Raw genomic sequence first — 16,962 nt, 5'->3', positions numbered from 1 at the left:
GAAGGTATCCGTTTGTGAAACTGGTGGTGGTCATCGCGCTCGTTGCGACTGTGACAGAGGTTGGTACCTGCCATTATATAAAGTTAATTGAAATTTAATTACATTAAATTCTTAAGCCATTTGGAAGGTGTATTCGTACCGTATTCGTTCCCCCGGGCACAGATGAGAATAGGTACATTCATATGAAACATTCCCATTTGTCCCCGCCTCATGTATGGCGGAGGCGACAAATGGGAATACACTGTTTGGATCAGTAGATAGGTAGACGTCGTGAGATGTGAGACGGCTAATTTGGTCGATTTTGGAGTCACATATCAAATATCCTTTTTTAGGGCCTCGTAGCCTAGTCGATAGTGACCTAAGTGCCTATAAGCAGGAGGCATTTATTGGTGTGTTTATCACGAATATTTGTTCCTGATTATGGATGTTTTTGATGTATCTAAGTATGTATTTATCTATACAACACGACCACGACGTATTTATCGATACTTATACAAGTATCGTCGCCTAAAATAGTACCCATAGTACAAGTTTCTTCGTTTGGGGATAGGTTAGGTTAGGTTAGATTGTTGCAGTTGATCTGTGTAAGATAATTTAATTTGAGAATATTATTTTTTTTGAGATATCCTATTTATAGTTATTCTTTTTTTTTCAGGGCAGTCGTCTAGTACGGGCTTCGCTGCTTAAGCCGGAGACCTGGGACTGTTTCACCAGCAGGGCCGAGGACCGGCCCTTCGCCTATCCGCTCATCGCGCAACTGGTGAAGATTAAAGACATGGCGATGCGCGGGTTTAAGAGTATCATGGACTTCGCTAAGGACTACAAACTCGAGTGAAAGACTTTCTAACTGCAAACACCAGCTGATTAGAAGTGAAAACCTAAGACGGATAGATTCAACATACGTAGGGCAGTTTTGTTTTGTGAATTTGCTGACAATTGAAAGTGTTTTCAGGGACCGGAAGTGGTCTCAGACCACGTAAAGGACCATTTTTATTGGATGCTATTCATACTGCAGTGATATTCAGAATTAGATAGGGATAATTGGTAAGATTTTTAAATTGTATAGGTACGTATTGTGGTTAGACGTTTCTCGTGAAAATGTAAACGACTAAAATCATGATTTTTGTAAAGTGTTTTTATAATACTACAACGTAATAAATTAAAAAATATATATATTATTATATATTAAATAATATCATGAACGTCCACAAACGTCAGTCTAGTTTGTCTTAATTTTATTCTGAATACTGTAACTTTCTGTCAAATATTATTGATATATTGTGAAGGCGGGTCTCATATCTGGCGAATGCGCCCTTCTTCCCTTCATTATGCGCCCAGCTAGCGAAACTCATGCAAGGCATTGACATAGATATCTAGGGACTGGCTTTACGGGCAATAAAAATGAGGCATGACAGGGGCCAGTACAGCGGTGTGAAATCGCTACAACGCGATTGGTTGATGAGTTCGCATCATACGCGCGATTGGTTGACGAGTTCGCATTACGCGCGCTATTGGTCGCAACTAGTTGCGTTACACTGCACGATTGGCTGGAATTTGTGAGTAACACCGCTGAACTAGTACGATTTTTAGTGCCCCATTAGCCCGTCCTTAGATATTATACGTCAATGATGCAAGGCTAGTACTGTACAAAGCGCGCAATGTCAAGCAGACGCAGCGCCAGAACGGCGTATTTGTTAGATTGGATTGAGCGTGTAAGGAAATTATGTTAATATTAATTTATACTTTTTATACCCTTGGCAACGACGTAATGGTGCATGCCTAAAGGGACCCACTGATTAAAAGCCCGCCTGCGACGATATCGGCCTCTCAGTTAGAACAAAAAGCTGACAGTTCCGGACTACTGACAGGCCGATATCGTCCGGCGGACTGGTATTCAGTGGGCCCCTTAATTAATAGTAAGTACTTTATAAACAACTCCGACTGAAATGCTGTACGAATAGAATAAATAAAACAATGATATCATATATGTCACCTAATAAAGCTATTCGTGTGTGTTCGATAGAAAGTACATAAGCTATTAAATATAAAAAAAAAATGGTTTAATTAATCTTTTGGACGCCAATGACCGCACCGTACGTTCAACGTCAAAGACCGATTAATCGGTCACAGACCACAGAACGACATAGACCTACGTGCATATTCATAAAGTTCAATTTCAGTTCAGACGTGGCGTCAGCGTGACAGCTTTTTTGTTTGACACGGCGTCGAAAAGGTTAAGGTACATTTGATTGAGGTTATTTGGGTACGTCATGCGCCTATATTATTATAAAGTTATGTATTATGTTAGTTTAGGTTTACATTACCCTTTTGTTATTCAATCCTAAGTGTTAATAAAAAAATAAACTAAAAGAAAAAGGCGAAACAGTTTATTGCACCATCCATCCTTATAATATTCATATAATGATTTATAAAACATTATACGATGTTCGTTATCACGAATAAAACATTAAATAGGAATTAAATAGGTATTCTACACTAAAGTATACATTTATTACTGGTCCTCCTGAAGCTTGGTCTAATTTCTTTTGTTTTTTTTTTTGCTTTAAATCACTTTAATTATAATCCATAATAATAATTGTAGGCTTGGTCCACAAATCCGCGATACTCGCTTTTCATCCCATATCGCTGTTTTCCCAAGTAAACACATCACAACAAACTAAAAGGTCGCCGCAGAATAGACTTACGTCGGAATATCCCTGCAAAAATAATTATTTTAATCTAACCTCATTCAAAACAACCTCCTTAAATAAGTAATAGTTTCCTAAATCTATAATATTCAGGGGTAGTCAAAGAACCTTTAATTTTTAGATTTAGAAGGTCTTTAGAAATTTTTCTTCTTATTGCTTTATCTGTGAGCGGCAGTTTAACGGTACCTAATGTTTTCTCCAGCGCAGATTTCCTGAGAATCGGTAATTTAAGCGGGTGAAATGGTGGCAATGTCGGCAGCCTCGGAGCTCTGAGCAACGGAGGTGGCAGGAATGGCAATAAAGTAGGCGCAGGCATTATAGGTGGTATAATAGGAAGTAGTGGCAAACGGGGGATCAGGGGTGGTATCAAATGAGGTAGCAAAAGTGGAGGTGGAAAAACAGATCGCAGTCGAGGAAGCGTGGGTAATAATGGAGATCTTTTCAATTTAGAGGTCTTTAAAAGTTTGGGCGGAGGTTTTGCTGGTAACTTTGGGAAGGGTTTTGGAGGTAAAGATGCTAAACAAGGAAGTTTCGGTGATTTTGGCACAGGATATGGTAAGGTTGCTATACCAGGAAGTTTTGGTAATCCGGGATTAACATTAATGATGACTGGCGAGTGGTGTGATACTTTTCGAACTACTAAGGGCCCAGGTCCAGACCTCTTTAAGTCACCAGCGATAAGACCAAGATTGATGCCATGTGATGTTTGAATCTGAAAGAATAATTACAGAATATGTATATAATAACTGGAGTCAACCATGTTTAAAGTACTAGCACGTTACTAGCACCGATGCAGTTTGTCCAGTGAAAAACAAATATTTTATTTAGTTTTACACGTAGATATAGATCAAACGACTCAGAAATGGGACCCATAATACTCGTGGTAATGTTAGACTTGATATGAGAGAACATAATACTTTTATTTTGGAAAACATGGACTTTTTAAAAACATTTTCCAAATCATATTGTCCTCTCCTACACTGGTAAAGCCGTGTTGCTTTACGTAGTAATTATGTATATCTACATGTGTTAAATTTCTTTCTTAATGTATAATATTTCCATAAAAAATTAAAACTGCATTAGTATTAAATTTTAACATAGGTAGCTATTGTTTTTATATCAAAAACCTTATTTTTGTACAAACGAGAGAACCTCAGAAAATGCTCTGATTAGACGAGAACATATGTATCGGGGCTAGTAGTACCTACTTGATCAGGGTACATCTTTTCAAATATTATGAAGATAATGTAGAGCTTGGAGGAAAGGTGGGGAGGCCTTTGCCCAGCAGTGGGATACTAATCCAGGCTAACAAAAAAAAAATGTAGAGCTTGTGATATTTAAACAAACTAATACTTACGAACATAAAGAATAAGCTGAGTTGTATTAATAATTTACAAATCCTTCTTGCGTGAAGTCGGGTAACCTCCATTTCTGTATATGACATAAATAAACCGGACTCGATTGCTTATAAATATTATAATTTCCTTTTCAAAAGATTACGTTTGTTTATTATCAGATCTGTTTTCGATAAAACACGTTACACAACAACAAAGGAGTTTATTGTGCAAACGTATTCATTGGCGTATTGTATTTTCTGCGTCATCCCATTGTTAAGAAAGTACATAATTATATTATTAAGTAAATTCCAATTTCTGTTGGCCATGAGGACATGACTTTTATTTTTACATATTTTACTGTACAAATTCGATCGAAAAAGTTAAAGAGTCACGAAACGGCCACCCAAGAGCCGCTCCCATACAATCGTTACGGTCTCATTTTCAAACGCCATATATAATTACATTCCATGAAACTTGGCATGAACATTCAAGCAACGTATATCTATCTTTCTGATAGATAAGATAAGATATATTTTATTGTCAAAATTGTGTAAAAAGTATAACATGTTATAAATTATAAAGGTATCAATAATTTTGCCCATTTCGAGCGTACAATAAATCTTCAACAACTAAATTCAATGTCTAAGAAATACTTAAATAACGTTGGTTTAAATTCCAAAAAATACTCATTTAAATCATAATAACATTTATACAGCAGCCAATCTTTCAACTTGCGTTTAAATTGAACTCCATCCAACGACTTAATACTTTCAGGCAAGTGATTGTATATTTTTATATTCCATTAACATAAGTGCTCTTCTTTAGAATATAACTTGACGGACGGACTGTGCATATACCTATGTCGTACTTAAGACGAATCGTCCTACTACACGTTCTATTCGTAGCTTCGTTCAGATTATACCTACTTTATTTTTCCTCAAAATTCACAAACGGTACCTAGTATCATTTAGCGAAAAAAACCTAAATGTGGATTGTGGAATGTTACCAAGTCCAGTATAGGTAGATATGGGTATTTGTTGTACGAATCCGAGACAAGAAGACTAAAACATCATGTGTTTTGTGTTATTCAACAATCGAGTACTTACACAATAAAACCTAGCTTATTACTTCATCCGATTTTATAACTTGTTCATTTATATCACCACGTTCGATCTTATCATAGGAGAAATTGAGCAACTGTTCCCAGGATCGAAGGCCTATCGATACAGCCGCTATCAAATTGCGTCAGCATACGAAACCACCTTACGTATCTTTATATAAGATTCTGAGGTAAGCATTTATTCATAAATATTTTCGGTTTGTGTTGGAGAAGTACCAAAAATGGGGGGACTCATTTTTTGGTCCTCCCTAGGGATATTGCTTCTGGCCACGAGCCACACAGAGGCTTGCTGTAGTGAGAAGGGGTTGTGTCTGGTAAATAGTAAATAAGGAACTAGTTTTATAATCTTAACGCGAAATTTTAGTTTATAATATATAAAATTTTACACGTTTTAATCAAAGGCAAACGCTATTAAAAACTCGGAATCTAGAATATTTTGCTAGGGCAGATTCTAAAAAGGTTAACGTTGGATTCGATAGAACAAATCACGAAAACATGCCTAAGTTTCATTTATTTTTATAGCAAGTTTCGCGCAAATTTTCAGGCTTTACGCCCCTTTTAAGAAATATTTAAATAATCGTTGCTACAAAAAAGCTTTTTTATTCATGATATGTTTGTGAATTGTTATTATTTGTTATTTGTGTTGTTTTTGATAGCGACATATAATTGATACGTTTTTATTTCAGCTTGAGACACTAAAAGATTTGACAGAATGCAAGAAGGCAGCTTTGGCGTCGTAAGTACCTATACCAATGCTTATAAATCTGTAAAATAACGTAAAAGTAATGATTTCCAAAATTTCATTAATATAACTATTTTGTTTACAGGTTATTCAAGAAGAAGAAGCTTCTTTTAGGTATGTAACATATTGTTTTCTTAAAAATTACGTTACGTTATTAAATATGCATCTTAGGTACTTTTTTGTTACGTAGGTAGTTAATAGCTTTTATGATTAGTTTCTCTCTTAAAAGTAAGTGTTCCTAAATATTAATTAACAAACTTACACTGTTTGCCTAATAAAAACCGGACAAGTGCGAGTTGGACTCGCCCACCGAGGGTTCCGTACTTTTTAATATTTGTTGTTATAGCGGCAACAGAAATATATCATCTGTGAAAATTTCAATTGCCTAGCTATCACGGCCCATGAGATACAGACGGACAGTAATAGTCCCGTCCCGTTTTGACCCTTTGGGTTCGGCACCCTAAAAATGTATTGAACATTAGACGTAATCGCGTATTTGCGTTATAGCGTTTCGTGAGTATTTATTTTTATATTGCATTCTAACTATAATCACATTTCAGATGACTGTCTTGATGCGCCGCCGACCATTCTGTTGATGCCGGCCAACGCGCCGCCACCACCACCACTCTCATCGCTTCTCTATGCTTCGGCCCCACCGCCGTGTTTACCTCCACCCCTTGTATTGCCTCCGCCGCCCCCGCCGTCAATTGTTTTACCCGCGCCGCCCCCTTGTGCGGCTCTGCCACCACCTTTATACTTGCCGGCGCCGGCTCCTCCACCCCTTCTATTACCTCCCCCACCTCCATGTGCGCCTCCGCCATTAGTCCTCCCGGCGCCGTCCCTTCCACCTCTAATGCTGCCACCGCCGCCTCCGTGCTTACTCCCACCGCCGCCTCCGTGCTTACTCCCGCCGCCGCCTCCGTGCTTACTCCCGCCGCCTCCGTGCTTACTCCCACCGCCGGTAGCACCTCCGCCGCAAGTTGTCTACGCGGCGCCCCCGCCCCCGCCTCCGCCGCAGCCGTTGTTGTTGCAGGCTCCGCCACCTCGGCCTCCACAACTCTTGATGGCTCCACCACCGCCGCCTCCACCGCAGATAGTGTACCAGAAGCCTGCTGCGCCACCAGCTCCTTTACTGCTGCAGGCGCCGCCTCCTCAGTACGCGCTGCCGCCTCCTCAGTACGCGCTGCCGCCTCCTCAGTACGCGCTGCCGCCTCCTGCCTGTCCGCCGCCGCTCTTCCTCCCTGCGCCCGCGCCACCGCCGATGTACCTGTCGGCTCCTCCGCCGCCGCCGGCGTACTACCCCGCGCCGGCGCCGCCGTGCGGCTGCGCGCCGCCGCCGCAGCCCATCCCCGTGAAGAGCTTCATCTTGCCGCCGCCGATTCCATGCTCTCTCGAGCCCAAGCCGCTGCCGCCTTGCAAGTGCAAATACTTTTAATACTTTTATTTAGTTTTAATCATATTTATTGCAATAAACACAATTTTCATAAATTTACAATGGCGTGATTTTAGGTTAGACCTTGTGAATTACCTTTAGGTACTCGTTAAGGGGACTTGGCCACGCCCACACTATCGTTTCATGAAGTATGCACGCGATGCGATGCCTTTGTTCAGTAAGTACTCCTATATACACAATTGCAAAGGATGCAAAGTAGTGGGTTTGTCCTCATTCTAATATTGAGACTCAAGCTAGCTAGTTTCTAAAATTTGTATTTAATGCACTCGAGAGAATAAAATGCAAACTTGCACGCTGATTAAAAAAATTAAAGAGAACCTTTTCTAGGTGTCGTGCAAGATAAATTTGGTATATGACGGCTTTCAATGATTTCATATTATTTTCTGTACCTAAGATATTTAGTTGATAAATAATGCAAATGACAAGTTTAAACGTACTCTAAGTAGGTACTTACTTAAGTATTATAGGAACTAGGAAGTCATACATAATTTAGTTACACAATATATAAACTCTTGTGTTTCTAACAGTACAAAATGGCATCAAAAATTCATACTTCCATTTCGAGAGCTTTAGGCAAATTTATCAGATATTAGGACACAAGTATAAGCGATAGTTTTCTTGGGCAAACCGTCATCATGATAATAACAGCGGTTGCTGCGTTTTTCAAGTACAAAATAGTTAGCAGTATCATAATTTTAACATGTGGAAATGAATTTGGTTCGTATATATAGTGCGACATAAAATAGTAGAAATTAAATAAAATTGAACTAAAAAATGTCCATGCTCAATAAAATTGTTGCCATGTTTAAGCATTTTACGTCAAAAATGTGACAGTTACGTAGGAAGTGGAGCCCTCAATAATTTTCTACAATTTCTTGTCGGACTATACCAGTGAGGAGTATACCAGGAGACACTCCTGACTTCGGGCAAACTCGGCTCCGTTCGGCTCAGCATTGCTTCGAGGGTTGACACAACTTGACGTCCCTTTGCGTGCACGACCACAGATAAGATAATGACTTGAATTTATTGTCAACCCTAAATAGCCAAAAGGGATAAGTTAGAAAGGGATATCATGATTCGATCCTGAACTTCGGTTTTGTCGGTAGTGTGCTTTTTGTACGGTAGTACTCGGGGCCGGATCTAGGGTAGAGCGAGTGGAGCGGCCGCTCTAGGCGCCGGATGGCAAGGGGGGCGCCAAAATGGCAAATGAGAAAAAAAAGAGTTTTAAAAGACGCGGTTGGGGGGGGGGGGGGGGGGAGGGGGCGCCAAAACCCGATTTCGCTCTACCCTGATCAAGGGCTCGGGCCGGCACTGGTAGTACTATTACTTATTCTGCGACTATACCTAAGGTAGTAAAAATAAATGGCAACATGTTGCTCCAATCATGACGCATTTCAATCGCAGAGCAAATTCGCCTGGTGCGGCAGCTGTCACTTGAAGGCATGCCAGCCACGGCCTCCTGCGATCCTGGTATTCTGAATGACGAGCATAACAGTCTGCAGGGAGTCTTGTATTTCATTCGACCTAATGAAACCTTACTGGATGAGGTGGGTGATCGTTGACACAGTTAATAGACTATTCAGTCTTTTTAGAGCTCTGCGTGAGCTCCGCACAAAACTTTTCTCGGAGCTCTTATGAGATCACTTCGGTCTTGCAAATGTTAACCTCGTAAAACTACGCTTGTTAATCTGAACCATGAACTAAAACGTAAAATGGTATTAACTTGCATAAATGCATTTTGACGACCGACCGATCTGGCCTAGTCGGTAGTGACCCGGCCTATGGAGCTATGGTTCTGGGTCCAAATCCTGGAAAGGGAATGTATTTGTGTGACGAGCACAGATATTTGTTCCTGATTCATGGGTGATTTCTATGTATTTTTTAAGTTTTTGTATATTATTATACACAGGCCTTCTTGAGCTTGAGCTTACATATGTGTGAGGCTTAGTCAAATTGTGTAATAATGACCATTAATATATATTTAGTCTGGTAACACCAACTAAATCTGGATACTGATTTATTTTTGAATTTCTCAAACAGACAAGCCAGAAGCACTTCGCGATGTGGTATAAATGGCTGATTGTAGGAAGTGAGGTCCCGTCGCGCTTAAACCACAGGATACGATACGATGCCGACATCGCCCTCCTAGATCCTCAGCAGCTTGGAGCTGTCGATGGTAAGAGAGACCCCACACAACTCTATGGCTGCTGCTCGACGCAACGTTGGCGCAACTGCGCAGCGATGCCATTTTCCATAGCGCTGACTAGATGCTGACGCTCAAAATACGACCTGACCTGCCCTGACCGATTCCATCAATACTGAACACGCAAACTTTCTTAGTTCTCGGCAAATATTTTAAGATAGGGCAAGCAAAAATTCAGTAAAAAATCAAAATTGAAAAAAAAAAAACCTGTTAAGGTAATCCCAAAACGATTGTTTATATAACAAACTACAATCTATTTACAAACTAGATTAAAGTACTTTTTTCTAATTCCATTAAAACTTATTGAAGATAGATGCATTCAAAGGATAACCAAAAATTACTTTTGATTGACTCTTTCTGGGTCTGTTACCGCACTACCATTATTTTTGGAGGGTAGCGTAGGCAAATGAACAGCAGTCTCGTATCTAAATATGAACTTTTTAGCGTATTGGATAGTCGAGATATGACCTCTGTACGAATTATCCTCCCGGTGGACGAATCCTCCCCGTCTTCCTCTATTATGGTAGCCATAATGATACCCAAAAATAACATGCTAAATACCCGTCTGTCTTTAATTTTCATCAGCGACCGACAACACTTCAGTGGCATACCACGAGTCAATATTCTTTGAAGACCTACACGTACATCTCCGAGATGGAGCATCTCGGCACCCTTGGGCGGTGTGGACCCCGGCTGGTTTTCAGCCGCTGTATGAGATTGAACGTATTCGGCGACGCCACGACTTGAAACGGTACCCTATGAGGATAGCTACGCCGGTGCGTTTTTTATGACTACAATTACATAAATTGCTTATGTTTAAGCAGCAGTGTAAGTACGTGGCTATAATAATATAGATATTTAACAATTCCTTGCGTTATTGAATATAATTTATTGTCACACTTTAGTTTTGGGTTTCTAACGGGCTTGGAACTTAGATTTGGAATACAGTTAATGGTGCAGTGACATGCCCGATTTAAGATAAATTAAATAGATGAATATGCATTTAAAACTTCAACATATGTATTGTATGACATCCAGATTGGCCACTACGACGACTCGTATAACGGCACGTTTGCTGATTACGTCGTGGACAACTCGAAGCCAGGGCGAGATTCTGCCATCCGCTGCGGATACGGGGCCTCCTCGCTCATCTTTGAATGGCTTCAGGCTGAGTAATACACATATGACATACATTGAATATTGTAACGTAGTTAAGACTTCAACAATAGCTATTGATGGCTAACTCTTCTGTATGACCTATATCCTTCGTATGGAGTTAAGAGGTTCGCGACTTAGACGGTATGTAGGTTACTACGAGCGCTATGAAGGCGCTGTTCTAGCGCGGCGAAACGTCATATGCAGCGGCTATTAGATCTTGCTGATCAATCTGTAGCTGTTCAAGGTTCAAGGCTTATGATCTGTAAGACTTGACCTTGTAATTGGTAACGCAACCGTAACCCAGGCGAGACAAACAATAGACGTATACTCTAGATACCAAAATGCTACGATTAAGTACGTGTAAGTAACGATTAGTTATCAAGTGGCATAATAATTAGATACACAAAGGAAATTTTTTACCTAGTATTATTTTACAGAGAAGTTTTAGCACCAATGGAGCAGTGGAGCACCGATGCAGGCAACACAAGTATGTTCACGAGGCTTGCTCAAGGGACAGCGGAGATCAGTGGCGCGATCCTGAGGATGCAGACCGTACGGCTATCAAAACTTGACTACGTCATACCTTTATGGCCTTTTAAGTAAGCGCCGCTTGCACCATTCCACTAACCTGGGGTTAACGGTAAAATATTAGCTATAAGTACACGTCCCACTGCTGGGCATAGGCCTCCTCTCAGGCATGAGAGGGCTTGGGCTATAGTCCCCACGCTAGCCCAATGCAGATCGTGGACTTCACATACAGCTGTTGAATTTCTTCGCAGTTGTATGCAGGTTTTCTCACGATGTTTTCCTTCACCGAAAGGCTAGTGGTAAATAACAAATGATACACAAGTTCGAAAAACTCATTGGTACGAGCCAGGATTTGAACCCGCGACCTCCGGATTGAAAGTCGGGCCTCATATCCACTTGGCCACCTGGTGGTAGGTAACAAGTATGTAAGTACGAAAGTGACGCATGATATGACAGGTGATAAAAACGCGACCATGATATCGCTGCAGGTATAGTTGTGGGATGAGCTACTATTAAGTAGATATGCTTGCTAACTGCGGGACTAAATCTAGTGTAAGTACTTATTATGTTTATTTTATACTTACTGATACTGAGAGCCTCTATATACCTTACGCAGGGTGGGCTTTACATACGTAGCGGAGCGAGAGAGCAGTAGCAACATGTTCGTGATCCCGTTCACGGGCACGACCTGGGCGGCGTGTGCGGCGGTCACGCTGGTGCTGGCGCTGGCGCAGCGCGCGACGGCCAAGGCGGATTCGGAGAAGGAGGGCGCCTTAGTTGCTGTTATGGCCACGTGGCTACAGCAAGGTACTTATAAAACAACCGAGAGATTAAAATTATTTTAAACAGGTTACGTACGCAAAGAGGTTAGATCCGTCCTCGCAACGGTGAAATCGTCGACGCCGCCCCCGCCTTCCACGAGCAGCCGTGTGATTCGGGCTTTGGCCCGTGCAGTACACATCGCGCTCTTGACCAGTAAAAGGCGGTGCTCCATGAAGAAGAACCTCGAAAACTGGATATCGAACCAATTGTCATGTCGAGCGTTTATTCGACTTATATATTAAGTCGAATAAACGCGTCGTGAGTAAAGTAACATATTTCAAATAGTTTTAATAAGCATGTTACATTATGAGTTTATACCTAATTCAAGTACCTACACTGAAAATACTTAGCCTTTTTGTTATATAACTATAGAAAAGGACAGATTTCACACTTATCAATGAGATGGACTGACTGTCCAGGTTGTATATGGGGCATTATCTATGAAAAGGGCGATGGCGCTTACGCCGCACAGCGTCGCGCGGCATTGTATTTATATCGGATCATCGTTAATAATGGCGTAACCACCATCAACAATAAGGTCCTTTTCATAGATAACCTCACATATTAACTAATCATCTGATGTAGTTTGGCTGGATATTCCTTAATCTTATCACCTACAAAGCAGACGAGGTCGCTAGCCTCCGCTAACGGTATCCACAAATTGATGCTCCCTTCTAAGTGTCATCTCCTTGCTTGTTCTATTGTCCCTCTCCATTGAATACGGGCTAAAGAGAAGCCATATTTGGCGGATATGATATTCAACTCTATTGACAGCTATTAAAGTTCAAATTTCAAGAAATATTTTTTATTACACGCAGCAAGGGGTTAAAACTTAACAAATGCATACAGATGCCAGTGCAGTCCCGGAGGGGGCATCCGGCCGCTTAACCTTCATGGTGCTATCCGTATGCTCGATGCTGGTGTACGCGTACTACTCGTCAGCCATCGTGTCTGCCCTCATGAGTGCCGGGAGCAGCGGGCCGACGACGCTCCGGGCGCTTGGGGACTCAGGCTACCGCCTCGCGTCTGAAGACTACGACTGGATACGGACTCATATGTTTGATGTTAGTGTTAAGATTGTGCAAACACCAATTTATAGTTGCGAAGTCGAAATGTAAAAAAATGAATTCGTTTTCGTCATGTTCGTCCGTTCATATATGTCGTAAGTCGTAAGCATTTCACTTGAAAATTGTGTACTTATTATGTCATGTTAGTGAAATGAAGGTGTATTTCGTAAGTCGCTACTTACCTCTACTTAGTTAGAACTGGCTTGTTGTCAAATCTGTCAAGTCTGCGAAGAGATCGCCGCCGATAAAAATATTTTCTCATATTTTTGCATGTGCTAATATTTTTTGGCATAGTGATCATTTGTCCTAACGCTCATATGCCCTCGAAGAGACCTGTCAGATACATTTTCCATACTGACCTGACAGAAAAATATGTCCGTATTAGTGATGGGTAGGACGTCAATTTAAAATGAGTTTGTATGAGTACCTCATTTACTAAAATGAGGTGTTACAATGTCTTACTTCAAATGAGGTGAGGTACTAGCATATTTTCAGCGTCGACTATTCCATTAATTCCAACGGCGACAAAAATATTTAATGTATATACATATTTATGTATTCATTACTTCCTTTATAAATAAATAAATAGTAACATTTAATTGGAGTGCAATTCTGGAGGTTAAGAATAGAACTTTTAGGAGAAAGATAATTTTAGAATCAAGTAAAATGAATAGAGGAGTGAAGTAAGACATTTTGCGGTACGAAGTACTGCGACAAATTAACAAAATGAGTGGTACAAATGAGGTGCCTCACGAGTGAGCGACTCAACACTAGTCCGTATGTATATCCTTAGCTCTACTTTATAAAATTAATCATCATTAAACAGGTTTATATTCCAACTTGGCCTGAGATGGAGTACCTGAAGCGGAAGAAGCTGCAGTCCATGGCGAACTTCTACATGGACTGGCAATCAGGCATGCAGCTAGTCAAGTCCGGTACCACGGCGTATCACGCCGAGTACAACCACGTGTACTCGCTCATGAGTGTCCTCAGCGACGACCAGGTCTGCAAGCTGCAGTACGTGGACACTGTACCACCGGTGAGGAACCGTTGTCATCTCCGTCCTTTTATGACTTAGTGTCCGGGTCAAGTCTGGTACCACGCCGAGTACAACCACGTGTACTCGCTCATGAGTGTCCTCAGCGACGACCAGGTCTGCAAGCTGCAGTACGTGGACACTGTACCACCGGTGAGCAACCGTTGTCATCTGCGTCCTATGACTTAATGTCCGGGTCAAATCTGGTACCACGCCGAGTACAACCACGTGTACTCGCTCATGAGTGTCCTCAGCGACGACCAGGTCTGCAAGCTGCAGTACGTGGACACTGTACCATCGGTGAGGAACCGTTGTCATCTCCGTCCTTTTATGACTTAGTGTCCGGGTCAAGTCTGGTACCACGCCGAGTACAACCACGTGTACTCGCTCATGAGTGTCCTCAGCGACGACCAGGTCTGCAAGCTGCAGTACGTGGACACTGTACCACCGGTGAGGAACCGTTGTCATCTCCGTCCTTTTATGACTTAGTGTCCGGGTCAAGTCTGGTACCACGCCGAGTACAACCACGTGTACTCGCTCATGAGTGTCCTCAGCGACGACCAGGTCTGCAAGCTGCAGTATGTGGACACTGTACCACCGGTGAGGAACCGTTGTCATCTAGCTCCGACCTTTTATGACTTGTCCTGGTCAAATTATATAGACGCTCATGAGTGTCTTGTCTCATTGAGTAACAATCACTGTGGTATGTGAGTGATGTCATGAGTGTCTTCAGTAAGAACATTCAGTAATAATCACTAATCTGAACGGGAAATGTCTAAGTGGAAACATGCATGAGAATTTTCTCATGAAAGTTTCCAGAAGTTTTCGAATATTTTTAGAAAACTATATGCATAATGCATATGTTAGTGTGAAAACTGGGCTTTACCTATATGCCAAATGCATAGAGTTCTAAGTTTTCACGCTAAGTCCTACTTCAAGTATGGTAACTATTAGCAAGTGTCTATTTAAGGGCATTTTCGGAAAAAGTGTAGCATTTACATTTTTTTTCTAAAAACCATCAACTTTTAGGTTATTTCTACTCAGAATCACGAGGTCACTTTTTTCTAAAAACTCTCTTAATGGGCCCACTGATTAACAGTCCGCCGGACGGTATCGGCCTGTCAGTTAGAACAAAAAGTTGACAGTTCCGAACAACTGACAGGCCGATACCATGCGGCGGACTGTTAATCAGTGGGTCCCTTTAATTCTCTTGCAGGTAATGACCTGGCTGATAACAACAAGCCGTGGACAGTGGACGAACATACTCCGCATTGGAGGTGACTGGCTTCTCGAGACAGGGCTGGCCAAACGAATGCTGTCCCGTTGGCAACTCAAACCCCCTCCTTGTCGGGCGGCCTTGCTAGCCGAACAAGTCAGTTACGGCGATGTGGCACCCCTGATCATACTAACAGTTGGTGGCTTCATAGCCTCCGTTGGTGTTTTGTTTCTAGAAAGAGCTGTGGCTAAATGGCAGTCTAAGAAGAAAAATAAGTTTAGTGATGATAAAATCCAAGAGGAAGATAGTATTGATTTAGTAATATAACTATGTAGATATTTAGATAACTCTGTGGCACCACTAATCATACAAACTTTTTTAGACTTCGCAGCGTCAGTTGCTGTATTGTTTCTTAAAAGAGCTGTAGCTAACTTAAACATAATGCTAGTAACAATAAAAATCTAGAGGAACAAATTATGGATCTAGTAATATAACGTAGATGACATTTTAAAGTTCCCTGGTGTATAGGTGTGCTTTTAACGCTTTGGTTTTTACCATAACTTGATTATGTAAAAACATGCAGCTATTCTAGTAATTCAGTACTCGTATGCATTAAAACTCTTAAAATAGGTATAAAAGTTTTATTTTTACAAAACAAATCCTATTTGGCTCTATTTGGACAGTCGACTTGCAGTCGACCCACATCCACAGGCCAAATCCACCTCATTTAGCTTTACCATCTCTACAATTTCCGTTAACTATAACTATTGTCACTAAATAAAGGCGGCTAATAAAAAAAGTCAGCCTAGCCTAAAAATTTCGAACCTTTGTCTGGTGATAGAAATGGCTGCCCTGCCTATAAGTAGGTACTAGGTACCATTTATCAGTCTAATACTTCGCATGCGATTGACATATACTATTTCTGCTATAGTTCATAGATAAGCCATCATCTTCCTCACGTTTCCCGGCCTTTTGCCACGGCTCAACGGAAGCTGGGTTCCGCTTGGCAACAAAGCTATTTCATCGATAGGTATGAATGGAAAAACGAAGTTACACTTATCAAACTTTACATAACCATACGTGCGACAGGCTCCCTCACCAAATCTTAATTATTATCAAATCTTTTCTTATCACTGTATCAGTTCTTACGCCTTACATCCTATCTCAGTGCCTGAGATCACGTCTCAAACTTTATTAGTCAATAACCTCTACTTATAATCAAAGAACACTGATCGATGGAAACAATGTGACACATGAACTTGAGAGACTTAGTTTAACATAATAATTAAATAAATATGATTCTGTTTCTGATAGGGCTAAGTACGTTTAGTATAGGACTAAGCCATGCGTCAACTTGTCATAGCTTACAGCAATCACAGGTAAGTTTTTTTTATTCAATTATAATTAATGGCATCAAATTGTTCACACTTGCACCATCTCACTAACCCGGGGTTAAGCGGTTAAACCGTTAATCTAGTGTCAAATTGTACTGGTAAGTATGGTAACTCCAGGTTTAACCGGTTAACCCCGGGTTAGTGAATGGTGCAAGTGGCTCTTAGCATGTTATCGCGC

At 41.1% G+C, this 16,962-nt stretch overlaps 4 protein-coding genes across 4 annotated transcripts in view; 3 read left to right on the top strand and 1 right to left on the bottom strand.

The window, feature by feature from the left end:
- Window positions 1-2,746: 2,746 nt before the first annotated feature.
- LOC134656800 (uncharacterized) lies at window positions 2,747-4,193 on the bottom strand. Its single transcript, XM_063512324.1, has 2 exons — window positions 4,066-4,193; window positions 2,747-3,420 (listed from the first exon to the last, which is right to left on the bottom strand). The coding sequence occupies exons 1-2, from the start codon at window positions 4,150-4,152 to the stop codon at window positions 2,764-2,766; spliced, it is 744 nt and encodes a 247-aa protein (XP_063368394.1). The 5' UTR covers window positions 4,153-4,193; the 3' UTR covers window positions 2,747-2,763.
- Window positions 4,194-5,332: 1,139 nt separating this feature from the next.
- Window positions 5,333-7,703, top strand: LOC134657166 (uncharacterized). Its single transcript, XM_063512720.1, has 4 exons — window positions 5,333-5,479; window positions 5,852-5,903; window positions 6,426-7,200; window positions 7,688-7,703. Exons 1-4 carry the CDS (start codon window positions 5,387-5,389, stop codon window positions 7,701-7,703), a joined length of 936 nt encoding a protein of 311 aa, XP_063368790.1. The 5' UTR covers window positions 5,333-5,386.
- A 258-nt stretch (window positions 7,704-7,961) lies between these two features.
- LOC134657334 (uncharacterized) lies at window positions 7,962-15,722 on the top strand. Its single transcript, XM_063512908.1, has 10 exons — window positions 7,962-8,077; window positions 8,765-8,907; window positions 9,401-9,536; window positions 10,149-10,339; window positions 10,602-10,735; window positions 11,159-11,320; window positions 11,866-12,056; window positions 12,921-13,135; window positions 13,965-14,177; window positions 15,391-15,722. The coding sequence occupies exons 1-10, from the start codon at window positions 7,996-7,998 to the stop codon at window positions 15,715-15,717; spliced, it is 1,794 nt and encodes a 597-aa protein (XP_063368978.1). The 5' UTR covers window positions 7,962-7,995; the 3' UTR covers window positions 15,718-15,722.
- An 884-nt stretch (window positions 15,723-16,606) lies between these two features.
- Window positions 16,607-16,962, top strand: part of LOC134657165 (uncharacterized) — a 123,893-nt gene continuing 123,537 nt past the window's right edge. Inside the window, exon 1 of the mRNA XM_063512719.1 lies at window positions 16,607-16,769. Coding sequence (XP_063368789.1) covers window positions 16,686-16,769 — 84 coding nt within the window. The 5' untranslated portion in view covers window positions 16,607-16,685. The remainder of the gene's footprint in view (window positions 16,770-16,962) is intronic.

The sequence above is a fragment of the Cydia amplana genome, chromosome 19 (assembly GCF_948474715.1).
Source record: "Cydia amplana chromosome 19, ilCydAmpl1.1, whole genome shotgun sequence".
In the NCBI taxonomy this organism is placed as follows: domain Eukaryota; kingdom Metazoa; phylum Arthropoda; class Insecta; order Lepidoptera; family Tortricidae; genus Cydia; species Cydia amplana.
Note: the sequence above shows the minus strand (reverse complement) of the source record. Positions and strands in the feature narration are given on the sequence as shown.